This window comes from Marmota flaviventris, chromosome 9 (assembly GCF_047511675.1).
Source record: "Marmota flaviventris isolate mMarFla1 chromosome 9, mMarFla1.hap1, whole genome shotgun sequence".
NCBI lineage: Eukaryota > Metazoa > Chordata > Mammalia > Rodentia > Sciuridae > Marmota > Marmota flaviventris.
The window spans coordinates 5038027-5060841 of record NC_092506.1 but is presented as its reverse complement, the minus strand read 5'-3'; the positions used below and the strand labels follow the sequence as shown (position 1 = coordinate 5060841).

General features: G+C 62.6%; 1 protein-coding gene across 2 annotated transcripts in view; it reads left to right on the top strand.

Moving 5' to 3' along the window:
* Lrp5 (LDL receptor related protein 5) overlaps positions 1-22815 on the top strand; it is a 97722-nt gene that overhangs the window by 35919 nt on the left and 38988 nt on the right. The window contains exons 3-7 of one of the 2 annotated variants that reach the window (XM_027944051.2): positions 792-989; positions 2340-2536; positions 3712-3843; positions 17449-17845; positions 19149-19320. In XM_027944051.2, the coding sequence (XP_027799852.2) occupies positions 792-989; positions 2340-2536; positions 3712-3843; positions 17449-17845; positions 19149-19320 (1096 nt within the window). Of the gene's footprint in view, positions 1-791; positions 990-2339; positions 2537-3711; positions 3844-7268; positions 7446-17448; positions 17846-19148; positions 19321-22815 lie in introns of those variants that run through there. The other variant, XM_071615991.1, reaches the window with a different exon arrangement.

The following is a 22815-nucleotide window of genomic DNA, read 5'->3' as shown; positions in this document are numbered from 1 at the left end:
GCTCGCCGCAGAGCAGCATGTTATCACCTGTGAGCCCAAGTGGTCTCCATCCTCGCCTGAGGTCCCAGGCTGACTTGGGGGTGAGGTCCATGGTGCTGGTCTGTGGGTTTGGACAGCGTGTAGTGTCCTGCCTTCAGGAGAGCGTCGCTGCCCCAAACCACTGGCTCGCCACCTATCTGTCCCCCACCCCCGCCCCGTCACCCCCATGGTGTGATCCGTGTGTATCTCGCCTTTCCCAGGGTCACGCAGGTGTGACCCTGTGCCGTGAGGCCTTCTCCGCTCGGCTCTTTCGCTTACGGGCATCTCGGCTCCCGGGGCCGCCTCCTGTGTGAGCGCTGACCGGCTCCGCCCTGCGCGCTCTGCTCTGACCCACCTTTCTGAGGTGTATTCTCGGAGCTTCAGGAGCAGAAACTCCGGGTTTGCCCCGACACAGACACGGAGCTCTCTAAGAGCTCAGGACCCGCCCGCTGAGCAGGTTGGAGATGCACGGTCAGCGCCGCACGGGGGTCGCCGGGTGATGTCGTCGTCTTGGTCTGTGTGGGTCCCCGGGCCTCTGGGACGGGGTGAGTCGCCCCGAGTCATGACACGCTTCTCACTGTTCTTGGGGACCGTTTTAAGCTCTTAAGCTGTTGTGTCTTAAGCAGCGTGTGGCTGTCCGAATCCTCGGCTGAGCACTGCCCTCTGAGCCCTGTCCTTGGTCACCCCTAATGGGAGAGCTGTCCGGGTGCTCGTCAGAGGTGAGACCCGTACACGGCTCTGTGAGATCTCCTCTCATCCCCCCTCCCCTCTAGGTACATGTACTGGACAGACTGGGGGGAGACGCCCCGGATCGAGCGCGCGGGGATGGACGGCAGCACCCGGAAGATCATTGTGGATTCAGATATTTACTGGCCCAACGGGCTGACCATCGACCTGGAGGAGCAGAAGCTGTACTGGGCTGATGCCAAGCTCAGCTTCATCCACCGCGCCAACCTGGACGGTTCCTTCCGGTGAGTGACCGCCAGCCAGGGGCACTCCCCACCCCACCCAGCACCCTGCTGCCCCCAGGGTGTTCAAAGGTGAGCCTTCTTAGCTCAGGGCCGAGGCTCTCATCTGAAGCTCTGGGGACCTGAGGAATTCAGAACACGTTTTGCTGCCAAATGAGTGACAGGAGCTTTCAATTTTCAGAATGTTTTGAATTTCAGAATTGCAGTAAGGACTTGTGGCCTGATAGGGCTGTGAAGGGCTCACCCGACCACGTGCATACCACCCCGCCCTGCCATGAGCATCCCGAGGGCGGCAGCAGGCCTGTCTTAGTATCACTGTAAACCCCAGTCTTGCCAGAGGGCTTTGCACATAGTAGATGCTCAGTAAAATGGATCAACGAGTAAGTGAATAGGGGGGATTTTTCCTGCATTGGGTAATTGCTTTTAGGGCTTTCTGGGTTACTCAGCTTTAGCAGCCCGCTGCTTCATTACCCTTTAGATAGTGTCCTCATGTGCAGGCGAAGGCAGTTTACTCTCTGCCAGGCGCCGCCTGCCTACTCTGCACCAGGTCTGGGGGATCCTCCTGGGAGGGCAGAACCTGTGTGCACTGGCCTGGCAGGAGTGGATCCAAGGTCGGAGGTGACCCTTCCTGGGAGGTCTCCGGCTGGATCTCTGCAAACACAGGCGGGTGCCCACTTGCACAGACTTGTGGACATCACACCACGCTGGCCTCCCGTGCTAAGTGTCTGTTGCTGTGTAACCACAGGCCCTGAGATTCGCAGCCCAAACCAGCACGTGGGTGTCTTTGCAGGGAGGGGTTGGCGGTCAGCAGCAGCTTCGCCAGGCAGTTCTGGCTCAGGTCAGAGGTCAGCCAGGGCTTCTGTCATCTAAAGGCGTGACTGACCTGCAAGGCCCCGTTTCAGGCTCACTCTGGGGACTGGAGGCCTCCGTGCCTCCTGGGTCTCCTGCAGCCTGCATCTTGGCTGTTTTGACACATTGTCCCCTCACCCCCGAGAGCACAGATCAGCTCCACAGGGGGACCATGGTTCTTGGGAGCCAGAGGTCCTGCACTTAGAAACGCTGCCGGCCGGGGGTGCCCGGGTCAGGGGTCATTACATGTGGCCTCTTTGCTGGGCCTTCTAAGCACGTGGAGGAGAAGACCTTCTTCTCGTGCTGAGGCCAAGTTCAGTTTCCCCTGGGACCGTCGGCCGCGGGCTCTCGGGGATGAGCCGGTGCCTCTGCTGCCTCTGCTCTGGGCTGCGAGGCCTCGTCGGCCTCCCCTGGCCTCGTCGGCCTCCCCTGGCCTCGCTGGCCTCGCCTCTCGGCGGGGCTTCTCCTGGCTGCTACCTTCACCCTCTGCCTCCCCCCCTGCAGGCAGAAGGTGGTGGAGGGCAGCCTGACACACCCCTTTGCCCTGACGCTCTCCGGGGACACTCTGTACTGGACGGACTGGCAGACCCGCTCCATCCACGCCTGTAACAAGAGGACCGGGGAGAAGAGGAAGGAGATCCTCAGCGCCCTCTACTCCCCCATGGACATCCAGGTGCTCAGCCAGGAGCGGCAGCCTTCCTGTGAGTGCCTGGAGGGCCCGGGAGGGGTGGCCAGGTGGAGTCCGCCCTCCCCTGGGGAGGTGCTGTGTGGCCCTCCTGCAGCAGGTCAGAGCCTCTTCCCCTGCAGAAGCCACGCCGGGGTTGGGGGCAGCGTCTCCAAGGGCAGTTGCTGGGCCGGAGGGCGTGTGCGTGGAGCTGGGCAATCTGGGCCGGTGGACAGAGGCCCTCTGGAGAGCTCACGTGGGGCTACTTCCAGGCTCCGAGGTGGCAGTGGGATTTCCAGAGGCCCAAAGTGGGATTTGTATGAAGAGTCTGCTCTAAGTTGGTGGCGCTCAGCCTGATGCTGAGACGGGTGACCTGAGGGGCCAGCAGGGACCCAGAATGGGGATTTCTAGCCAAGCCATGGTAGAAGGCTTGAACTTGGAACTCCAGAGCAGGGGTGCAGAGGGAGCAACCGTCCTCCGTAAGGGCTAGGGGGAGGGCGGGGCTCCCTGGAGTTGGTTTCCGGTGAGAACAGCCCTCACTCCCCGGCCAGCGTGGGCAGGTGGCGTCCCTGCAGCCAGGCTGTTCCGTTAACTGTGTTTCAGGGCGCGGAGTCCACCCTTCCCCCGGGCAGCAGGGCTCCTAGGAGCATTTGTTGAGTTTCATTTGCTCCTGGTTGCAGAAGGGTTTGGGGAGATGCTGAGCTTGGCCCCCCGAGAGGCTCCCCCAGGCCTGAGCACAGTTACCACCATGGAGCCCGCAGGGTCCTGGCACGTGAAGGGGACAGAGCTCTCCTCTTGGGGGTCCCCCACTGTTGCCACTCGGGCAGGTCCTGGGCTTCTGCCTTGGGAGAGGAGGACGGCTCTTTTGGGAGGGGGGAAGGTTTTCTTGCTGGAGGAGCCCAGGGTGGGGAGAGTGTCCACTCCAGGGGCAGAAGCGGGGCTGGGAAAGTCGTGGCCAGTTTTGGAGAAACCATAGGGCAGCTGATGAGGCTGAAGGCCGACTTGGCGGGTGGTCAGTGGTGAGGTGGGTTGGACTGGTCCACAGGCGGAAGGGTCCTAATGTCACTGGAGGGGCAGAGGGACACACCCTGTCTCGGGGGGTGGACGAGGAGGCAGGATACTGTCTTGCTTGGAATCAAAGGGAAGGGCAGGGCAGGGGTGGGGTCTGGGTGGTCGTTGACCCTGTTCTGGAACTTTCTCTGTTTTCCCCAGTCCACACGCAGTGCGAGGAGGACAACGGCGGCTGTTCCCACCTGTGCCTTCTGTCCCCGAGGGAGCCTTTCTACGCGTGTGCCTGTCCCACGGGTGTGCAGCTGCAGGAGGACGGCCGGACGTGCAAGGCAGGTGAGGCCGCGCGGCCTGGGCTGGCCTGGCCTGGCCTGGCAGGAGGCGCTGTGGCCAGCCAGGTGCCCCAAAGGAGACAGGGGTCAGCGTGGCCTGCTGAGGTAGCAGAGCCTCAGGCGCTGCCGAGTCTGTATTCAGGCGGGTGTCCCCGAGCGCTGGGACCTGCCGGCCACCGCGGGGCTCTGTCTCCTGCTCTCTGCTCCTTCACATGCCTCCGTGGGGACAGGGACTCGCGGTTCGTCTTTGCCCCTGCGTCTGATTTCACGGCGTCTCTGCTGCCGCTGTCTGTTGTGGAGATCCAGGCCCAGCGTCCTCCCTGGGGACTGTCCTCCGGCTGCCTGGACATGGGGCCCTCCATCCCGCGTGCACGGGTGACTTTGCTTCAGAGGCCTCGCCACCCCTGTGCTCGCCGCCGCCCCGTACTTGCCGTCCTGGGCCCTGGCCGCCGCGGGGCTCCTGTTGCGATTGTCCTGCAGCAAGCCAGTGTCCCCCTCTGTGGCGCCTGCTGAGTTTCCGGGTGTCAGGCTCAGGGTGGGCTTTCGGGGAGTCGTCCCGTCACAGGGCTGCTTCAGGCTCGGCTCAGCTGGTCTGGCTTGTGGGGCTGAGGCCGGGGCCTGTCTGCTGAGGGGGTCAGTAGCAGAAGTCAGGAAAGTGGCCATCCATAGGATCAGCCCCATTTTGTGGAGGTGACAGGGCCCAGCTGGTGGGGGTTGGGGAAGGCACCTGCTTCTGCACCTTGTTCCACTAGAAGGACAGGAAGGCAGGGGCTTCTCACGGCGGCTGGCTCCCAGCAGACGGCCCGGGCCGGGGTCTCCCTGTGCTGGAGTCTATGGGGGAGGGACTGCGCCCCTTGGGCCAGCTGCTGCCCAGGCCCCTGGGGGTCCCTACTCAGGGACTTCCTAGCCCCTCTGCTCTCAAGGGCCGTGGTCTGCCTCCGTGTGTGGTGGTGGGTGGGGGCTGTGGTCTGGTGGGGTGGGGTCACCCCTCTGCCCCTTGCAGGACTTTGGCTTCGGGGAGGACTCTCTGGGTCTCGGTGGGCGGCTTCTCTTTCCTAGAAGGGCGTGTCTTAGGTGGAGGTGACTATGCTGTTCCACCCCAGGGCCGTCAGCTGTTCTGGCTGCCCCAGGGCACAGCTGGGCTGTTGTCCCCAGTTGAGGCCTTGCTTTCCTGAGTTGGGGGAAAGAGGGGCACCACCTTGTAAAACTGGAGACGTGGGGACCCACCCTCTGGTTCTCTTCCAGTGGGACTCCAGCTGCTCAGAGCTGGGGGCTGCCCGAGAAGCTCCCTGACTGCTGTGTGCATCCATCCACCCGCCTGCCCACCTGCCGTCCACCCGCCTGCCCACCCACCTGCCCACCTGCCATCTACCCACCTGCCCACCTGCCACCCACCTGCCATCTACCCACCGCCCACCCATCATCCATTCACTTGTTCATCCTTTTGCTCATTTAGAGCATTTATTGAGCACTTGCTGTGTGCTGCACAATTCTAGGCACTTGGTACCCTGGAGAGAGCAGTGCAAACAAAATTTCTGGCCTCTGGAGCTTATGCTGGTGGACCAGGTGGGAGGTGGGGAGTGATGGACTGACTTCCTGTGTCAGTGAGTGATTTGGCTTCTTGGGGGAGCATCTGGGAAGACCAGCTCCTTGTCTATCCTGAGGCCCTCTGGGGCGGTGAAGCTGATTGTGTAGCTGGTCCAAGTGAGGAGGTCCCGGCAGGTTAACCCTGAGCGTCTCGGCCACCCCAGGGGTCTGGACTGAGCAGGTTCAGGGTAGATTGCAGGTTCTTGAGGTGGCTGCGGGAGCAGCTTGACTGGGTAGGGTTAACCCTCGTGTTTTAAGATGAGAAGACTTAGGGCCAGTCACCACCCTGGGGGCCCCACAGTAAGTGGCAGGTAGTTCTAGGAGCCTGGTGTTCCCCAGGGCTTGCCCAGGCCACCTGGCTTACAGAGGCCTGCTGGTCCGGGAGCAGAGAGTGGCCGGGGCCTTGCTGTGGCCCCTGTCCTCATCGGGGGCCCCCACAGAGGACCCAGCTTGTGAGTGATCCGAAGCACTGGGCAGGGTGGCTGGCACAGTCTGTGGCACCACGTCCACCACCCACAACCCGCATCAAGTTGTCCCCACGACTCAGATCCTGTGGCCGACAGCAGGCCTGCGAGAGCGGGGGTGGGTTTGCTGGGGCCTGGATTTGCCTGCACCGGGCAGGGGTCCTTGGGGTGGGCTGTCATGGGGGGCCATGGGCAGGTGCTGTTTTTTCCCAGCCCCACGAGGCAGAGGGTCTGGGCTGTGGTGGTCTCGCTCTTCTCTGGTTCCCATTGGTCCCCCGGCTGGAGCCCCTGTGCCCGGGGGACGGGCCGCCTGTAGCAGAGGCCTCCAAGGGCATCAGGTTCGTCTGTGGATGTCAACTCCTTTCCATGTCCAGCCCAGGGCAGCCCCTGGGTGACCATGGGAGCCAGATGAAGAGAGAGGAGACCCTGGGTCGCAGCTGGGGTGGGAGGGCTTCCTGGAGGAGCCGGCACTGCGGCTGGCGGGGCCCTGGGCTCAGGCGGTGCTGACACCGACACCTGTGGGTGCGGCAGTGGGTTAGCCGCAAGCCTTGCTCTTCCTGCTGGCGCTCCTCCAGGCCTGGCGGCCAGGGTGACTTCCCAGCTCCTGGCCTCCTGCAGCAGGGACAGCAGCCTCCAGATCCCCCGGATGCAGCTGTGCAGGGCCCTTCCCTGCTCTCCGGAGAACCGACTCCCCCAGCGGGCAGGGCACTTGACAGTCTCCCCTGGAGGGCAGAGTGTGAGGAGGACAGGGTGTGTGTCACCATCCGAGGCCCTGTGTCAGGCTGGGGCGTCCTAGTGGGGACTTGGGTTTGCTGAGCTGGAGTCTCCGCTTTGGCTGCAGATCCCTGTCTGGGGCGTTAGGTCCAGCGGAGGGCGAGGCTCCGGGATGCCCACAGGGCCTGCACCAGGCCTCGTCTTGCAGCAGAGTGGACTGCAGGGCTCACTGCTTCCTGTCGGTGGTCCCAATCAGGGCCGCACCACGGGTTTCTCACCTGTTAGCTGGTTGGTGGCTTCTGTCTCCCTGCCCGGGCTCACCTGAGGTTTCCCGGGTGGCTGGCGTGGGAAGGAGTCAACAGAACTGAGAAGAGCTTAGAATCCAGGGTTGACCACCAGAGGACCTTCTGCCGACTCCCGCTGCTCCTATGTTGTTGTGGCTCCCCAGCTAGAGGGGCGTGGGGACGGGTCGGAATGTGGACCGTGGGCTGTGGCTGCTGGCCATGTGGCTCCGTGACCGTGAAGCCCCTGGAGTCGTAGCTGGTTATACACAAGAAGCTGAAGAGGACACTGGATTCTGTTTTCTGTTGCTGCTGACGGCCTGGCTTTGAGGTCTCGTGGGCAGAGGCCTCGTGCAGGGCGCCGGGCCAGCAGGGAAGTCAGGCAGGTCAGAGCCGCCGGAAGGGAGTGGTGCCCGTGGCAGGCCGCCAGTGCCCCGGAGCCTTCCGAGGTGTCCGGTTGGAGGATGGAGTTCGGGAGCAGGCAGGGGACGCCAGAGGTCCCGTGGGGATCTCCTCTTCACTATGGAATCCATTCGTGTTCCAGGACACGAAGAACCAAGGTCACAAGGCAAGGGCTTGGGGGGGGGGCTGGCCTACAGGAAAGGCCTGGGGGAATTGAGGAAGGGAGGAAGGGACTGTGCCCGTGGGACTTCCACGTATTCCAGAGGGAGCGCTGGGAATGAGGGACGTGTACCTGGCGGACTGGGGCCGGTGGCATGGCTTGCTCCAGAGCTGGGAGCTGGCCGCAGATGCTGGCAGGGAGAGACTGCGGGTCGGACACGCCCAGGATAAAGGGCGCCTGACGTTGGGTCGCGTGAAGATGTTCGGTCGTCCTTTTGATACTGAATTCACATCATGGCTGTGAAAGGCCTTGGCCTCTGTGTGCTTCATCTGTATAAAGGGACGGCAGCGCTCCACGGAGTGTCTGGAGGAGGCCTGGCTGCTCAGCAAACACGACCTTCACTTGGATTTGAACTTGAACTGGGAGCCAGGAAGGCGTCCAATTGACGCCAAGAAAGCAATTCTTCCCTGAGTGTTTGCACTTGGATCTGGAGGCCAAGCCTGGGTGGTGCCAAGAGGAGCCGGGTGTGGGTGATGGGGCTGGGGAGTGTTCCCACATGGGCTGGCAGGCAGGCGGGCGGGCGGGCAGGCGGGCGACCCAGGAGGGCAAGTTTGTCCCCGGGGCTCTGAGCCCCTGTGGCTCCCTGTCCCATGGACCCTGTTGTCCTGGGCCCGGGGGGAGGCTGGGGTGCAGCAGGTGGGGGCGCTGGGGGCCGGTGGCACAGCCAGACACACTGGGTTTAAAGCGGATTCCCTGCTCGTGGTGTTGGAGAGGAAGGAGGTTTTGTGATGCCCGATCCCTGTTTGTTCCTGATTTTGAGCCAAATTGAAGCCAGCTCAGTGCTAGGGGTCCACCGCTTTCCCCAAGGAAGGGACTGAGATGGAGGCCATGCCAGGACCCCAGTGGGTGGATGATGGGAGCCCCAGGGGTGCACCAGTGTCCCCCAGGGGAGGCGGTGGGTCCTGGCGCCCACATCCCCTGAGCTGTGACGCGGGGTCAGCAGAAGGCCTTCCCCGCACGTGGTCGGTGATCGGACGAGAAGCTTGTAGAAAGACTTCCCACAGTGCCCGTGGGCTCAGCGAGCATGGACACTAGACCCAGCCCTCCCCGCGTGGACACCCCCCAGCCCACTCGGGGCTTCTAGGGTCCTGAGGCCCCACGGGTAGCTGTGACCGATGGCCCTGGGGTCTCAGCAGCATTGAGACCGTCTGTGCCTGGAGGCCTGCTGGGCTGGCCTCCCTCCCGCCCGCTCTGTGGCGGCCTCCACGGGCGGCTTTGCCTTTCCCCATGTTTTTCCAATTATGTGGATCGGGCTAAAAACAGCAGTAGCAGGGCCTCACTTGGGAGTGGCCGCTGCCCTCCGAAGCCGGCTGCCCCTTGCCTCCCGCCTCCAGCGCCCCACCCTGTGGCTCTGACTTCTGTCACCCTTGCCTTCCTTGCTGTTGGGGGCTTTGGGCAGAGGGCTTCGTGACATGTGTCCTGCTGCTCGTGGCCGTGATGACCAGGCCAGGTGATTTATGGGGTCCCTGAGCCCCAAGCCATGTCCAGAATGTGACCGTGAGGAGCTGGCTGCCAGACCAGGCACCCTGCACCCTGCTGGCCCTCCCCAGGCCAGGCTGTAGCTTTAGCAGATGTCCGTCTGTCCGTCAGGGACAGGAAACTAAAAGAAGTGTGGCCAGTCACATTCATCTGCATGACTACCTCCCCCAAACCAGCAGGCGGAACAGAGGGCTCCACGGTTGGGTGTGATGGGCAGGCGGCCACCGGGGCCCCGTCTCCAGGCCCCTCACGTCTGTCTGTCCGTCCTGGTGGATTAGTTGGGTAGCACGCAGGCCGGCTCGGGGCCGGGATGACGGGCGTGCTTGTTCCCGGAGTCTGGCTGTCTCCTCGCTGGTCAGGGAAGTAGGTCAAAGGGAAGGGGAGGGAGGCCCTGGGGTGCGCCGGCCCCGACTGGCAGTGACTGCCAACAGAAGGCCGCTGCTGTGCTCAGCCACAGACCGTGAACTTTTAATAGCAAGGAGGCGGACAGCACGGTCCAGGAAACGAGGAGCAGCCTGAGCGTCCCCTCGGTCCCTTGTAACCAAGGTCCAGCTTGCAGACGATAAAATGCTCGTGTGTTAAGGGTTCGTTTTGCTGAGCGTTGACAGTCACATTCATCTGCATGGCCACCTCCCCCAAACCAGACAGAACTTCCATCTCCCGGGAAGTTCCCGGGTGTCACTTGGCGCCCCCCTGCGGGGTGTCACTTGGCGCCCCGCTCCTGGGCAGCCCCGTCCTGACTTCTGTCACGGGGTCAGTGTTGCCTGTTCTGGAACATCGTGGGAGTGGAACCCCGGGGCACAGGGTTTGCTCTTCTGTCTTGGTGCCAGCCTGGCTCCTGGGTGGGTGGAGGATGGGGAAGACCCGTCGGCACCTGGGCACAGGCGGGACGGGGCCTCCGTGGGCAGCAGGCCCTGCAGACGTCACCTTCCTCGGTGCAGACCCTGTGGGGTCTTGTTCCCACCATCTGTCCACTGGGGTCCCAAGCCCAGCTCCAATCTGGCCCCAGGCTTCTCGGGGGCTTGGATGGCTCTAGGGTTGTGGGACAGGTGCCCCTGGGCTGCCCACCGGCTGCCAGCCGCTCTTGCCTGGGACACCCTGTCTTGGTTCCACTGACCAGGCCTGTGACTCTGTCCTCCTGTCCAGTTCCGTATGCCCAGGGGGCTCCAGATGTGCTGGGGGACCCTCTGGGCCGGGGCTTGTCTTCTGAGGGGACCTGGAAAGGTCCAGCCTCCTATTTGCCCTTTACCTGCTCATGGACCCGGTGGTTTGCTCCTGCCAGCCCACCGCCCAGGCTCCCCCAGACCCCAGCCATGCCCCAGGCCTCTTGGCTCCCACGCTCCTCAGGGAGGGGGACTCTGGCTCCCCCGCCTTCCTGCTTCCCTCAGGCCCCGGAAAAGGGCCAGGGGCAGTGGACAATTGGTGGTAAGAGCTGGAGTCAGGAGGACCCCTCCCAGGGTCCACCCAGCTGCCCTGGCACCGGGTGGGTGTTGACTTCCCTACATCTGGTTCTGGCCTCCTCCCTTCCACAAGGCTGTGGAGTGCAGGTCCTCTGTGGCGTCCACTCTCCTGTGGCGTCCACCTGTTCCTGCCTGGGTTCCCGCCTCCAAGGGACCCTGTAAACTGTAAAGCTTTGCACCGGACTTAGGTGGTGCCATCTGAGCAACTGACAGTGACCAACTGTGACCCATAGAAGTGGCATATTCACACAGTGCACCTGACCTGTCCTCCAGGTCACTGCCCCTCACAGATGCAGGGTGGGGGATGGCAGCCATCAGATCTACTGGGGGCTGCCTTGCTGGGCACAGCCCTGAGCCCTGTCCTCATTCCCACCTTGCAGAAGCTGCATGGGGAACGTGGGGGTGGGCGCTGCGTCACCAGCTGTGACCTGACACCACGGTGTGAGTGTGCTCACAGCCACAGGCAGGAAATGGGCCTGGGCACCCTGGCCCCAGGGCTGCCCAGCCGAGCCCCACCCACACTGCCTGGGGGCTTGCTCTTGCAGATGCCCCAGGCTGTGGTACAGAGCAGCAGGGCCACCTGCCTGGCAAGTCTTCGCCAGCTTCAGGAGCCACGGGACTGCGCTTAAACCAGCAGCAAGATATCGCTGCTGCCTACTGACCCCTTCCTATATATCTGGGCTCGGAAAGGTACCCCCATGCTGGCTTTTTGAAGAATTGAGCCTGTGCCTGAAGGGGTGGGACACAACCTTCCCCTCTTGCGTTTAAGTCACCCACTGTTTTATAGTCCCTCACCCCAGTCCCTATGCTTCAGACATCCAGGTGTCCCACCTTTAATTTGCCCAACAAAACCTTTTTTTTTTTTCCACTGGGAGTTGAGCCCAAGGGGTACTTACCACTGAGCTACATCCCCAGGCTTTATTTATTTTGAAATAGTGTCTCACTAATTTGCTGAGGCTGGCCTCAAACTTACGATCCTCCTGCCTCAGCCTCCTGAGTAGCTGGAATTCCTGGAGGTAGCCAGCACACCTGCCTGACAACACTATTCTTCACTTGTCTTCTCTCTCTGAAGGGGTCCCCAGGGCCTATTTAATGCCACAGTGAGGGGCAAGTGCTGGGATCCAGGTCATGGGCTTTGTCACGGGATCCTCTGGTCCCCTGGAGTTCCAAGGTCCAAGTATCACAGGGAAGCAGGTCAGGCTGTTCCTGGATGCTCAGTGAGCTGGGAGCTGACCGTGTGTCTGTCTGTGAAGGAGCTGGTGCAGTGACCCTTGGTGGCACTATCTGTGTGTAAGCAGCTGCTCAGCCTGCGGGTGTGTGGGGCAGGGGCCGGCAGAGGGGACCACATCTGCCGGTGGGTTCTGAGGCTGGCACTGACTCTGCCCCCTCTGGCTGCCCCAGGCCCTCTGCAGAGGGGAGACTCCTTCATTTAGGAGCTGAGGAGACGAAGCCCAGGCCGCAGGCAGGGCGTCTGCTGGCCAGTCTGGTGGGCTGCAGCCTTCCCATGCCTGCTTGCTGGGCAGCTGGGGCTGGCCGCATGGTGGACAGCTGCTCGGGCCTCGGGTTGCAGGCAGAGTCAGTGGTGGGCCCAGCCACTTCCTTGCGCCTCGTGACCCTGTGGTCACTTGGCGCGGTTTCCTGGGCCAAGGTGCAGGGCTGCGGTCTCAGTGTTTGTCCAACCACTTACCCCTCGGGGGCAGTGGAGAAACTTCATCAATGACTAAAAAACAAAAATAATGTGGCCAGCTGCCAGAGGGGAAGCCGCACAGCCAGGCTGTTTACAGCCCTAGGAACTGCCCAGTAGGCGGTGGCCTGCAGTGTGGCCTGGCTCTGCCCACGCAGCCCCCAGGCCTGGAGGGGGCCCACGTTGCTGTGCGTCCTGTTGGGGCAGCTGAGCGGGCGTCAGGGAGGCCAAGGGGGCCTGCTTGCCTCCTGCCCGGATCTCACTGTAGGCAGCATGACCAGAAGCCAGGAGACCAGAGTGGTCTGGGGTGGTGCCCTCACCGCAGGAGCCCCCTGGTGGGGGTCCAGGCATTCTTAGGGCAGCCTGTGACCTCAGAGCTGCAGTGGGCTTCCTGTGGGGGGTTGCAGTGGCCCCTCTGGCCGCTGGGAGTGCCGGGAGGCTGGCAGCTGCCTCCTCTCCTGTGTGGAAGTCAGGCCAGGCCCCGGGAGAGCTGCCGTCTGGCTGCTGTGCGGGGTGTGGAGGGGATTAACCAGGACGGCCTTACAGCGCCGCACCCTGGCGGCCTGCCCGTGGGTCTGTTCCCGGACTTGGGCAGAGGCCAGGAGGCCGCTGGGCCCAGTTCTGGGGCTGCCGACGGGATGTGCCCCATCCTACCCTCAGACCCTGGAAGCTGAACAAGCCCCGTCCCCGTGCCCCAAGGGGGGGTGGAGCCCAGGAAGCTCCCGGATGCTCCCAAGCAACCCAGGAGGGCCACACTACCCCATCCCGATGATTCCTGCGTCCACCACGGAGCCTTGTTATTTTCTGTTAGAAAGGAAGATTCATGTCACTGTCCAACAGAAAGTGTCATAAAAATAATGAAGAAAATAAAATGACCGTAGTTTGCCCCGCACTCAGCGGGGGTCCCTGGCCCCCTCTTCCTGCTCAGAACTGCTTTCACAGATCCCTCACGGGCGTGTCCAGCGCTGCGTCTGTTTCTCCACGTCCTCTCCGGGCACGGGCACTTGGTGTTGGTGACTCTCCTCGGGAGCCTGGGATCCTGGGTGCCCTCGCTTGTTTGAGTGCATTTCTCTCTCTTTTTCGGTACGTTGTGGGGCGTGGAGGCTGATCTTTGCTTGAGGTTCTCGCTGTGGTCGTGAAGCCCTGGTGATGTCCCTGGCCTGAATCTGTGTGCGTGTCCCACCCCTTCCCGATGACCATGTCCTCAGGAAATGACAGAGGGTCTGCTGTCCAGGAAGCGGAGCTGCACCGACCAGGAATTGAGCCACCTTTGAGCTGTGGGACCCGGGCCGTCTCCCTGTTTGCGGATCCCTGAGGACTTGCCCGAGTGCCGTGTTTATTGACTGTTTATTCCTCTGTTAGTTTGTTCATGTGTTTGCCCATTTGTTTCTGGGGGGTGTTTTTTTACCGAGCTTGTTACATGCCTTTTAATTTCCTGTTTGATTTTTAGGTTTATAGGAGAAGCGAGGGGTTGGTGTGGGCAGTTCCCCCGCCGCCCTCCCTGCCCGCTTCCCTGGGGTTGGGATGTGCTTTCTGATGGACGAGTCACCTGGGCCTCTGGCCGGGGTCGTGCTTGCATCGGGCTGCTGTATAGCCGGCAGCTCACACTGGGGACGTGGGAAGACACCGGTGTCCACGAGTCAGGTTCTGCCAGCACAGCCATGTGCACGTGTCTGCATGTCGTCCACAGGCAGAGTCCCGATGGTCACGGCCGCTGTGCTGAGAACAGTTTGGCCCTTCACGGAGACACTTGCCAACCCCGAATTCCAGCACCCGAGGGCGGGATGAGCAGCGAGCAGAGAACACTGTGGGCCTCCAGCATCCTCCTGGCCTCGGCCCTCCGTCAGGGTGGCCGGCCACTTCTGTGGTTCAGCCCTACTGGGGACATGGCCTTTGCAGGAGGCTCCCACGAAGCCAGGATGGGCTCAGAGCTGCCCTGGCCTTGGGCACACAGCAGAGTTGTGGCCTGTGCGACAACTCCCAGCTCACAGCAGCCAGTGGCCCCATAGCTCAGCCCCGTTCCTGCTGCCCCAGCTACGGAGCGGCTCTGTCGCCCAGGGGGTTCCCTCCCTGCACCTGCCTCCCCATGCCCTCTGCCACCTGCAGGCTAGAGGGCGAACTCTGCCCCCTGGAGGAGTCTGCATCCCAGCTCCAGAGCGTGTGCATGTGACCTAAGTTGGACGGAGGGTCTTTGCAGCTGTAATCAAGGGAAGACGGAGCATGCTGGTACACGGTGGCCCTGAGTCACACCACGGGTGTCCTTGTAAGAGGAGACAGTGACCCAGGGTGACGGCTGTGGGAAGCCAGAGTCAGAGATCGGAGCCAGGTGGCCAGAAGCCAGGAGTGCCAATGTTGCCACTGGTGCCAGGAGCTGGAAGCGGAAGGAAGGGCCTCCCTGTAGCCTTCCCGGGGAGCGCGTCCCTGCCGCACCGTGGCCTCTGACCTCCTGGCTCCAGAACCGCAAGGGAATGAATTTCTCTTGTCCAAGCCCCTCAGTTTGGGTGACAAGCTGTGACAGCCTCCTCAGGGCTCTGCTGAGTCCACATGATTGGGGTTGGGGGCAGCTGACTGGGACAGATGGTGGCAGAGGGAGGACATCAAGCTGGACATGTCCGTGACATTGGGCCTCCCTCAGAACAGCGCTTGTATTTTGGAGAGAATGTGCCTCCCCGGAGGCTGTGCCCCCCAGCCGTGCTCCCCAGGGGCATGTTGTCCTCTTTTCTGAGGGCAGCGGGGAGAAGCAGGAGCCCACCGGGGCTGGCCGGGAAGGCTTCACTTTCCCTGGCCGCGCTCGGTGCTGTGGGGCAGGCTGTTTGTTGAAACAACCCCAAAGAAAACCACTTGGCCCAACTGTCGGTTTCCAAGCATTTTATGTCCCCGTTTTAAACAGGCTCCTATGCGGGCTGTATGGCTGGTCCTAGGAAGGGGTCAGCCTCGCCTCGTCATGGCCAGCACTGTTGCCAGAGTCCAGGGATGCTGCCTGGACCTTGCTATAAAAGAACCTTCTAGAAGGCTGGCTGTGGGCACGGCTGGGCAAGTGACTGACGGATCCTAGGCCTGAGGCACACTCTCTGGAGCTGCTGCCATTGGCCTGGGCCTGGACACTGGACCAGGGAAGCCTCTGCGTCAAGGCAGCCTTCAGACCTCCAGGCGAGCGGGCTGGGCCTAGGCTGTCCCCTGGCTGTCCCCTGGGTATCCTGGTTCAGGTCTCTGAGCTTTTCTTGGCAAAACTCAAAACCCTCAAAGGCTTGGGCCTGAGATGTCAGAGGACCCTCTGGACCCAGTTAGCACCTGCGTGAGCTCCCTCAGCCCCAGAGGCTGCACGCTCTGGCCTCCTCGAGGTGCCGAGAAGGGGACCTGATGTGGGCTGTGCCAGGGGCTCCGTGTTGACCTGGTTGTGGGGACTCGGCTGCCATGCTCAGCCCTGATGACTCTGGGATCTCCACGAGGTGACAGAGTCCCTGGAGCCGGGGCAGGCCCCTACCCCATTGTGCACCTGTCCCCCAGCCGTCCCTCAGGGCACCAGCCACAGTTTGTGGCCATGTGTCCTTTGATGGTCTCTGTCCTGTGACCCTGGGGGTGTCGCGGGGTGGATCCTGGGTCTGGTTTGCCCCCTCCAAACCCCTCAAGCTGGTCTGGGGTCTGGCCTGAAGGAGCCACTCACACAGATGCTGGTGGGATGACTGAGCCTCCCAGGCAGCCAGCAAGAAGGGTGCTTCCTGCTGTGCCTCACTTGGCCCACCCGCCTGCCTCAGTTTCCCCAGCCGGGGCTCAGGAAGCTGCTGCTGTCTCTTGGGCGCCCTCTAGTGGAGGGATTGCACTATGACCTCCAGGGGGCTCCAGCCCAGGAACCCCTCTTCAGATCCTTCCCGGTCGGGAAGCCGGCACTGGGCGCAGAGCACTCTCTGTTGTTTGAAGGCCACAGCTTGGCCAGGCACCACAGAAGGGGCAGTTGGCCTTGGGGCCAGGGTGGGAGGGAGGCCCTGGTCTTCTCTCACCCCTGAGCTGCTGTCTGCAGGAAGGTGGCCCCGGAACACTGGAAATGGCCTGGGTCCCATTCTTGGTTCTACGGGTCTTTGAGACCAGAAAGGGCAGGAACAAATGAGTGGACACTGGCCCAGTCTGTGGGGGGGGGGCACGTCCTTCCCCAGCAGCTCTGGAGCCCTTGCTGTTAGGGCCAGGGGCGTGTCTGGGGTCCAAGAGGCTCCATGTGCCTACTGTGCTGGAAACTCTGATCCGTGCCAGCAGGGAAGACCCTGGACACGCTCGGAACGGACCAGCCCTGCGTGTGTCCGCGTGAGCTGCATCTTCAGGTGTGGTTGTCGGCTCAGGCCCGGTTGGGAGCCTGCAGCGGGCAGGCTGCGGTTTCAGAAGAGGCTCTTGTAGCCCCGGACCCCCAAACTGAGCTGTGGATCTGAGCCCAAGTGAGTGGGGATGTGGGTCCCAAGGGTATCCTGAGTTGCTGGGGCCTGAATTTGCCAGTGACTGGGCCAGAGAGACTTGGGACGTCCCTCATGGGGTCTCTCTGCTTGCCCCCCGCTCCCTGTCTGAAGGCCCGGGACTCGGGCTGCCCCAGGTGCCCAGAGCAGAGGTGGCCCTCAGCCAGAGCACAGGGCCAGGTGAACAGGTGGGGAGCATCACTCTGAACCCCAGCCGCCCACAAAGCTGTCTGGCCCCCCAGGCTCCGCCCTAGGGTACGGGAGGCCCAGGTGACTCTGGGGTGGACTTCACAGTGTCTTCAGATATATTGGAAGTGTGTGGAGAGAAACCAGGTCCCATTTCCTGGGGTTGTCACTGTTTTGACAGCCCACGGTGGCCTTGCTGGGTCCCAGGACCTGGAGCCCCCGGTGTAGCCATGGCTCGGGTCAGAATACTCGTGACCCCAGAGACGTTTCTCTCCTGCCTCGGTCATCTGGGATGCCCAATGGCAGCTAAGCTCTGTGCTAGTGCTTGGCACACCTGAAGGTGCCCTTCGGGTCTCTGGGCCTTGGGTCCCCTGGGTTTGCTGTGCCTCAGCACTCGGGAGTGTGTGAGGGTCAGTAGGGAGGTCGGCTGTCACACACTGAAGCCAGATGGCCTGGCTGTGTGGCTTTCACCTGTTGTTTAGTGTCTCTGTGCCTCAGTTTTCTCTTCTAAGAAAAGGGAAACAAACAGTGCCAAACTCCCAGAGCTCTTTGAGTACCTACTTGTGACCACAGGAAGAGCTTGGCGCCTGCTCGCCAAGGGAAAGTCTGGGGACCTGGCTGAGACCCTCGCCTGCTTGTCCAGTCGGGCCCAGCCTCTCACACCTGCTGACCCCACCACCCATGTCTCCACAGGGGCCGAGGAGGTGCTGCTGCTGGCCCGGCGCACGGACCTGCGGAGGATCTCTCTGGACACTCCGGACTTCACGGACATCGTGCTGCAGGTGGACGACATCCGGCATGCCATCGCCATCGACTATGACCCACTAGAGGGCCACGTCTACTGGACAGACGACGAGGTGCGGGCCATCCGCCGGGCCTACCTGGACGGGTCTGGGGCGCAGACACTGGTCAGCACCGAGATCAACGACCCTGACGGCATCGCAGTGGACTGGGTGGCCCGCAACCTCTATTGGACAGACACGGGCACCGACCGCATCGAGGTGACACGTCTCAACGGCACCTCCCGCAAGATCCTGGTGTCTGAGGACCTGGACGAGCCGCGGGCCATTGTGCTGCACCCCGTGATGGGGTAAGGCGGGTGGGGGCTGCACACTCGGGCTCCCAGCCTCCCTGGCATCCCGGCCCTGGAGCGGGGCTGGAGTGGGCAGAGGGCGGCCGCCCAGGGGCTGACGGGAGCCGTCTGCCCGGGGACTCGGTTCTCAAACTAGACCCAGGCACTCCCGCTACTGCCCGTCCTCGGCCAGACCTCGCGAGCCGCCGACGCAGGCCCTGGTGGTCCCTGTGGAGGTGCTGGAGGGCCCACGGGCCTGTGCTCCTGAGTCAGTTCCCTGTAGAGTGGAGTCCCCAGCAGAGTGACTGGAGGGTGACATAGTGACATGGATGGCTGCCTCTTCTAATGCTTCTTCTCCAGTAGCTTTCACCCTCCCCCTGTCCAGGGGGTATGAGTGGAGAGTGGAGGGCTCTGGAGCCCACAGAGATGGAGGGACACACCCAAGGTCACACGGCACATAGACTGGCCCGGCGCTCTGGCTCCAGCTGTCCGTTTCAGGGTTCTGTGCGGGTGGAGAGCTTGTCAGCCGTGAGGGCCCCTCAGACTCCAGCGGCCAGAGGGTGGAGGTCCAGGGCGTCCCTGGGGGCTCCCGACCCAGAAGGGGCAGGCTCTGAGGGGGGAGGCACCGTGTGCCCCGGGGGGGGGGTGGGGGCTGCTGCCTCTCCTCAGCGGGGGTGTGGGCCATGTCCTCCAGTGCCCGGCGCAGCAGGAGGACGGAACAAGTCCATGGGCCTCAGTGGGCTCCTCTGGAATGGGGTGAGGGTGCCCCACAGCCTGTGCCTTTGAGCAGAGGGTGCCAGGGCATGGTCTAAAGCCAGGTGTGAGGTGCTGGGCGGGGAGGCGCCATGGCCAATGGCGCAGCGGAGCGGCTGGGGCTGGGGCACGGCTCAGCCGGTTTTCCTTGCACTGAGAACCGGGCCCCAGCTGCCACGCCAGGCTCCACGCCCTCCTGGGGCCACAGAGAACAAGCCACCTGTCCTGAGCCCTGAGAGGCCCTCTGCTGTTGGCAGAAGGCTCCGCTCTGTCCCTTCCTGTCAGTTCCTCTAGCCCAGGGGCTGTCATGACGCTGCCCCTGGCCCCATCAGCTGACCTGGGTGATGGCAGATGAGCCCGCAGCCTGAGTCCCAGGGCCTGTGCCATGAAGCCACCCCTGGGGCTCCGTGGCCTGGTGGTGGCCAGGGTCTGCCCGCCGGGCCTGTGGCTCACCATGGGCCTAGCTCTCCCGTGGATGGGGTGGGATGGGGGGCGATGGTACTTGGAGCTGGGAACATGGCAGAGCCCAGGGAGTCGGATACCATCTGAGCACTTGCTTCTCCCCCAGCCTCATGTACTGGACAGACTGGGGGGAGAGCCCCAAAATCGAGTGTGCCCACCTGGATGGGCGGGAGCGGCGTGTCCTGGTGAACACCTCCCTTGGGTGGCCCAATGGCCTGGCCCTGGACCTGCAGGAGGGCAAGCTGTACTGGGGAGATGCCAAGACGGACAAGATCGAGGTGAGTCATGTTCTCAGGGAGAGGGATGGACAGGGAGGGCATCGCTTCTGGAAGCCTGCGGCCAGGTGCTGTCTGCCTGTCGCTGGCTGCCCCTGCGGCGGGTCACGTGTCTCCGTCGTGGGCATTGACGGGCACCTGTGCTCTGCCACCTGGCTGGGATCCTTGGAAGGATCGTGCCAGGGATGTTTCCGACACCCGGCGGCCGGGCGCTGTTAACAGCGTTGCGTGGTGATGGTGAATGCGGCCTTGGGTGGGGAAGGGCCTCTCTGCTACTTTGACCCCTTAACTTTTTCAAAACACAAAGTTAGTTATAACCTCACCTGTCCACTGTGCAGCTTCAGATGTGATTGATGATGTAGTTGAGGCCAGAGGCCATGCTGTCCAGAGTTGGTGATTTACTCCCAAGTGGGGTCTTAAACTTTTTATTTTTACATACGTGTGTGTGTGTGTGTATGTGTGTGGTGTGTGTGTGTCTGTGCACACGCAGTGCTGGGCGTGGGACCCAGGGCCCAGCGGGTGCTGGGAAGTGCCCTCCTGATGGCTGCTCCCCCAGCCCCGTCTTGGTTTTCGGGGTCCGTGGTGTCTCTCGGCACCCGTGGTCCTGTTCTGCAAGCTGTGTGTGGTTTGATTTAAGTAGAATCATCTGCTCTTGGGGGCTTGCTTTGTGCCCACCCCAGAGCCTGCACCGGGTGCTTCTGATGCACACGACCTGTCAGTTGTGCGACCATCACAGGCAAGCCACTGACGTTGGTGGCCCCCTCAGGGTGCACCCCTCCCTCTGTGTCCTATTCCTTCTGAAGGTGCTCGTGCGTGTTTTCACACTTGGTTGAGATGGCCATGGGGTCACCATCCTCCGTCGGGGCCCCTGCAGGAGGGCGGGAGTGTGCCTGGGTCCGGGACTTCAGACCTACTTCTCCATGGGAAGAGCTCGGGCTGGGACGCCTGGGTGGCCCTTCCCACGAAAACCCAGGGAGCAGCAGCTGGAGATACTTCCTGGTGGCGTTTTGCATCCGTGATCTTTGTTGCTAACAGGAGTTTAAGGACACCCATCCCTTGGGCCTGTGGGCAGAAGGCAAGGCGAGGACCTTCTTCCTGGGACACCTTTGGTCCTGTCCACAGGAGCTGGTTAGGGATGTGACGACCAGAGACGCCGCCGGGACCCATCCCAGGCATCACTGCGTCTGTTCTCACAGCAACATGGCATTTAGTAATTGTCAGTGTCCTGCACCTGTCCCCACTCTCTCCTTGTGGAACGGTTTCGTCACCTAAAAGGAGGCCCAGTGCCAGTTGGCCGTGTTCCCGACTCTCTCAGCCCCTGGGAGCTGCTACCTTTTTCCTGTCCCTGCGGATTTGCCTTTCTGGACATTCCCCGGGATGACAGTCCTGCAGTGTGTGGCTTTGACATGTGGCTTCTTCGGTAGCTGTGCCCCACTGCCACCCCAGGATCGACCTGCCTTCCTGGGGCCCCAGAGAGCAAGCCACCGAGCCCTGGGAGCCCTTCCGCCGTCGCAGAGGCCCCACCCTGCTTCTGTCGGTGCTCAGGTCTTCTAGCCCAAGGCTGTCGTGACACTGCCCCTGGCCCGTCCAGCTGCCCTTGGTGCCTCTGAGGTGGACTGTCCCATTAGGCTCCCAGCTCAGGCACACTGGCTCATGCTGGGGGTCTTGGCTGCCCCCTGGGGAGCAGCTGAGGTTCGGGGAGCCACGTTGACCTTCCTGGGGGAATAGAAGTGGGAGAGATGGAGAGGAAAGGTGCCAACTGGGTCAGGAAGGAGCAGGACGTGCTTTGAACCACGGCGACATTCTGGGAGGTGAGGGCAGGAGGTACCAAGCCGGGTGCCCAGACACCGAGCAGGCGTGGGTGGATCGTGCGGCTCTCCTTTGAGGGGAGGAAGGTCTCCTCCAGTGCGGCTCTGCGGCCTGGCTCAGCACTGGACTGAGGGGCTCCGCACACGCTACATGTCCCTTTAAAGAGGCAGCCAGGTTACCTGTCCCCACATGGGGAGGGCTCTGTGGGCAGCTGTGGCTCGTCCCCTGATGAGCTGGGAGGAGAACGCAGGTGTGGCATGCTCGAGCTGACAGACAGCGTTCTTCTGATTGGCCTGAGTGGCACACACCTCGGACTCTGAGCAGAGGGCTCCGTGGCTCAAGAGGCTCCTCCAGGTGGCGTCTCCTGCTGGCCTCCCAGTGACAGCTGTCCTGGACATCAGGCTGGAGACCAGCCCCCAGCAGCCCGATAACATATGGAGCATTGTCTTCCCGGTGACCAGCCAGTTGCCGTCACAGTGACGCTGCAGTCACCCTCATTGCCTCACTGTGGGTGGTGGTCCTGGGCCCCCCCCACATGCTGGGCTGCATCCAGGCCAGTCCTGACACAAGCAGGTTTTGTGTTTGGGGACCTGCCTCACGTGGGCTGGTCTGCCTCCGCCTCCCCGGCCCGCGCCTCCCTCTGCCCCCCACTGCCCTCTGCCCCTGTTGCCCTCTGCCCCCGCCGCCCTTGCCCCCCCACCTCCCTCTGCCCCCTGCTGCCCCTGCTCTCAGGTTTTCCAGCCTCCTGGGCCTGGAATCCAGCATGACGCTGGTTTGCCCAGGAATCCTTCTTGCCCCTCTGCCCGACTCTGTCTAGGTCCCCTGGGATTGGACGTTCCACCCCTGGGCGTGCCCTTGGCTGCACTCAGCCCATGTGGACACCCTCCAGTGCGGACCTCTGACCCTGCAGGCTCCCGCCTGCCCACCCTTGGGGCTTCCTGGCCGGCTGTGCGGCTCCTCTGACCTGGAAGCCTTTCCTGTGCCCAGGGCGCCTTCATCTGCCAGCATGGCTGGTTCCGCTGTCTCCTGAGTGGCTCAGGGGCTGGCGCTTGGGTCCTGCTTTCTTTCCCTCTGGTCGTGCAGACGCCAGCCCTGTGACAGCTGAGCCTGGCCCCCCAGGCTCTTCCTTTCATCTAGGTCCCTTTTCGAGACTTAGACCCCTGGAAACCTGGGTCACCCTAAGCCACGTGCCGTGGTCTCCCACATGGACCATGCACCCCACCCCCACAGCCACATGGTGGGTTCCTGGCTCCAGGCTATATGTCACCTGTCCACACCTGTCCAGTGCTCATGCCCTCTTGGCCATAGGTCAGCCAGCACCTCACCACCTGTGGGCTGTTTTCCCTTCTGATGCACACGGGAGCCCTCGGGGCCCAGCTGGATTGGGGTCTCCGTGCTGACCCCAGTCAGACATACAGCGCACTGCTGTGTCAGGAGTGACCTATGCCCCCCCTCAGTGACCCCACCTGCCACTCATCAGACCTGTGTGTCCTGCCTGGACCTTTACTAAGCAGGTGAAAGTGACAAGGGACATGTCCATAATAAACTCACAGGGCGGGTTGACAGTGACTGGAGTCCAGTTGGCCATGTGGTCTAGTCCATGAGCCCTGGGTGAAATTGGAGCACCAGGCACCAAGGACAGAGCTGTGAGCTCAAGGTCCTTGTCCTTGGGTAAAACACAGTTACCGT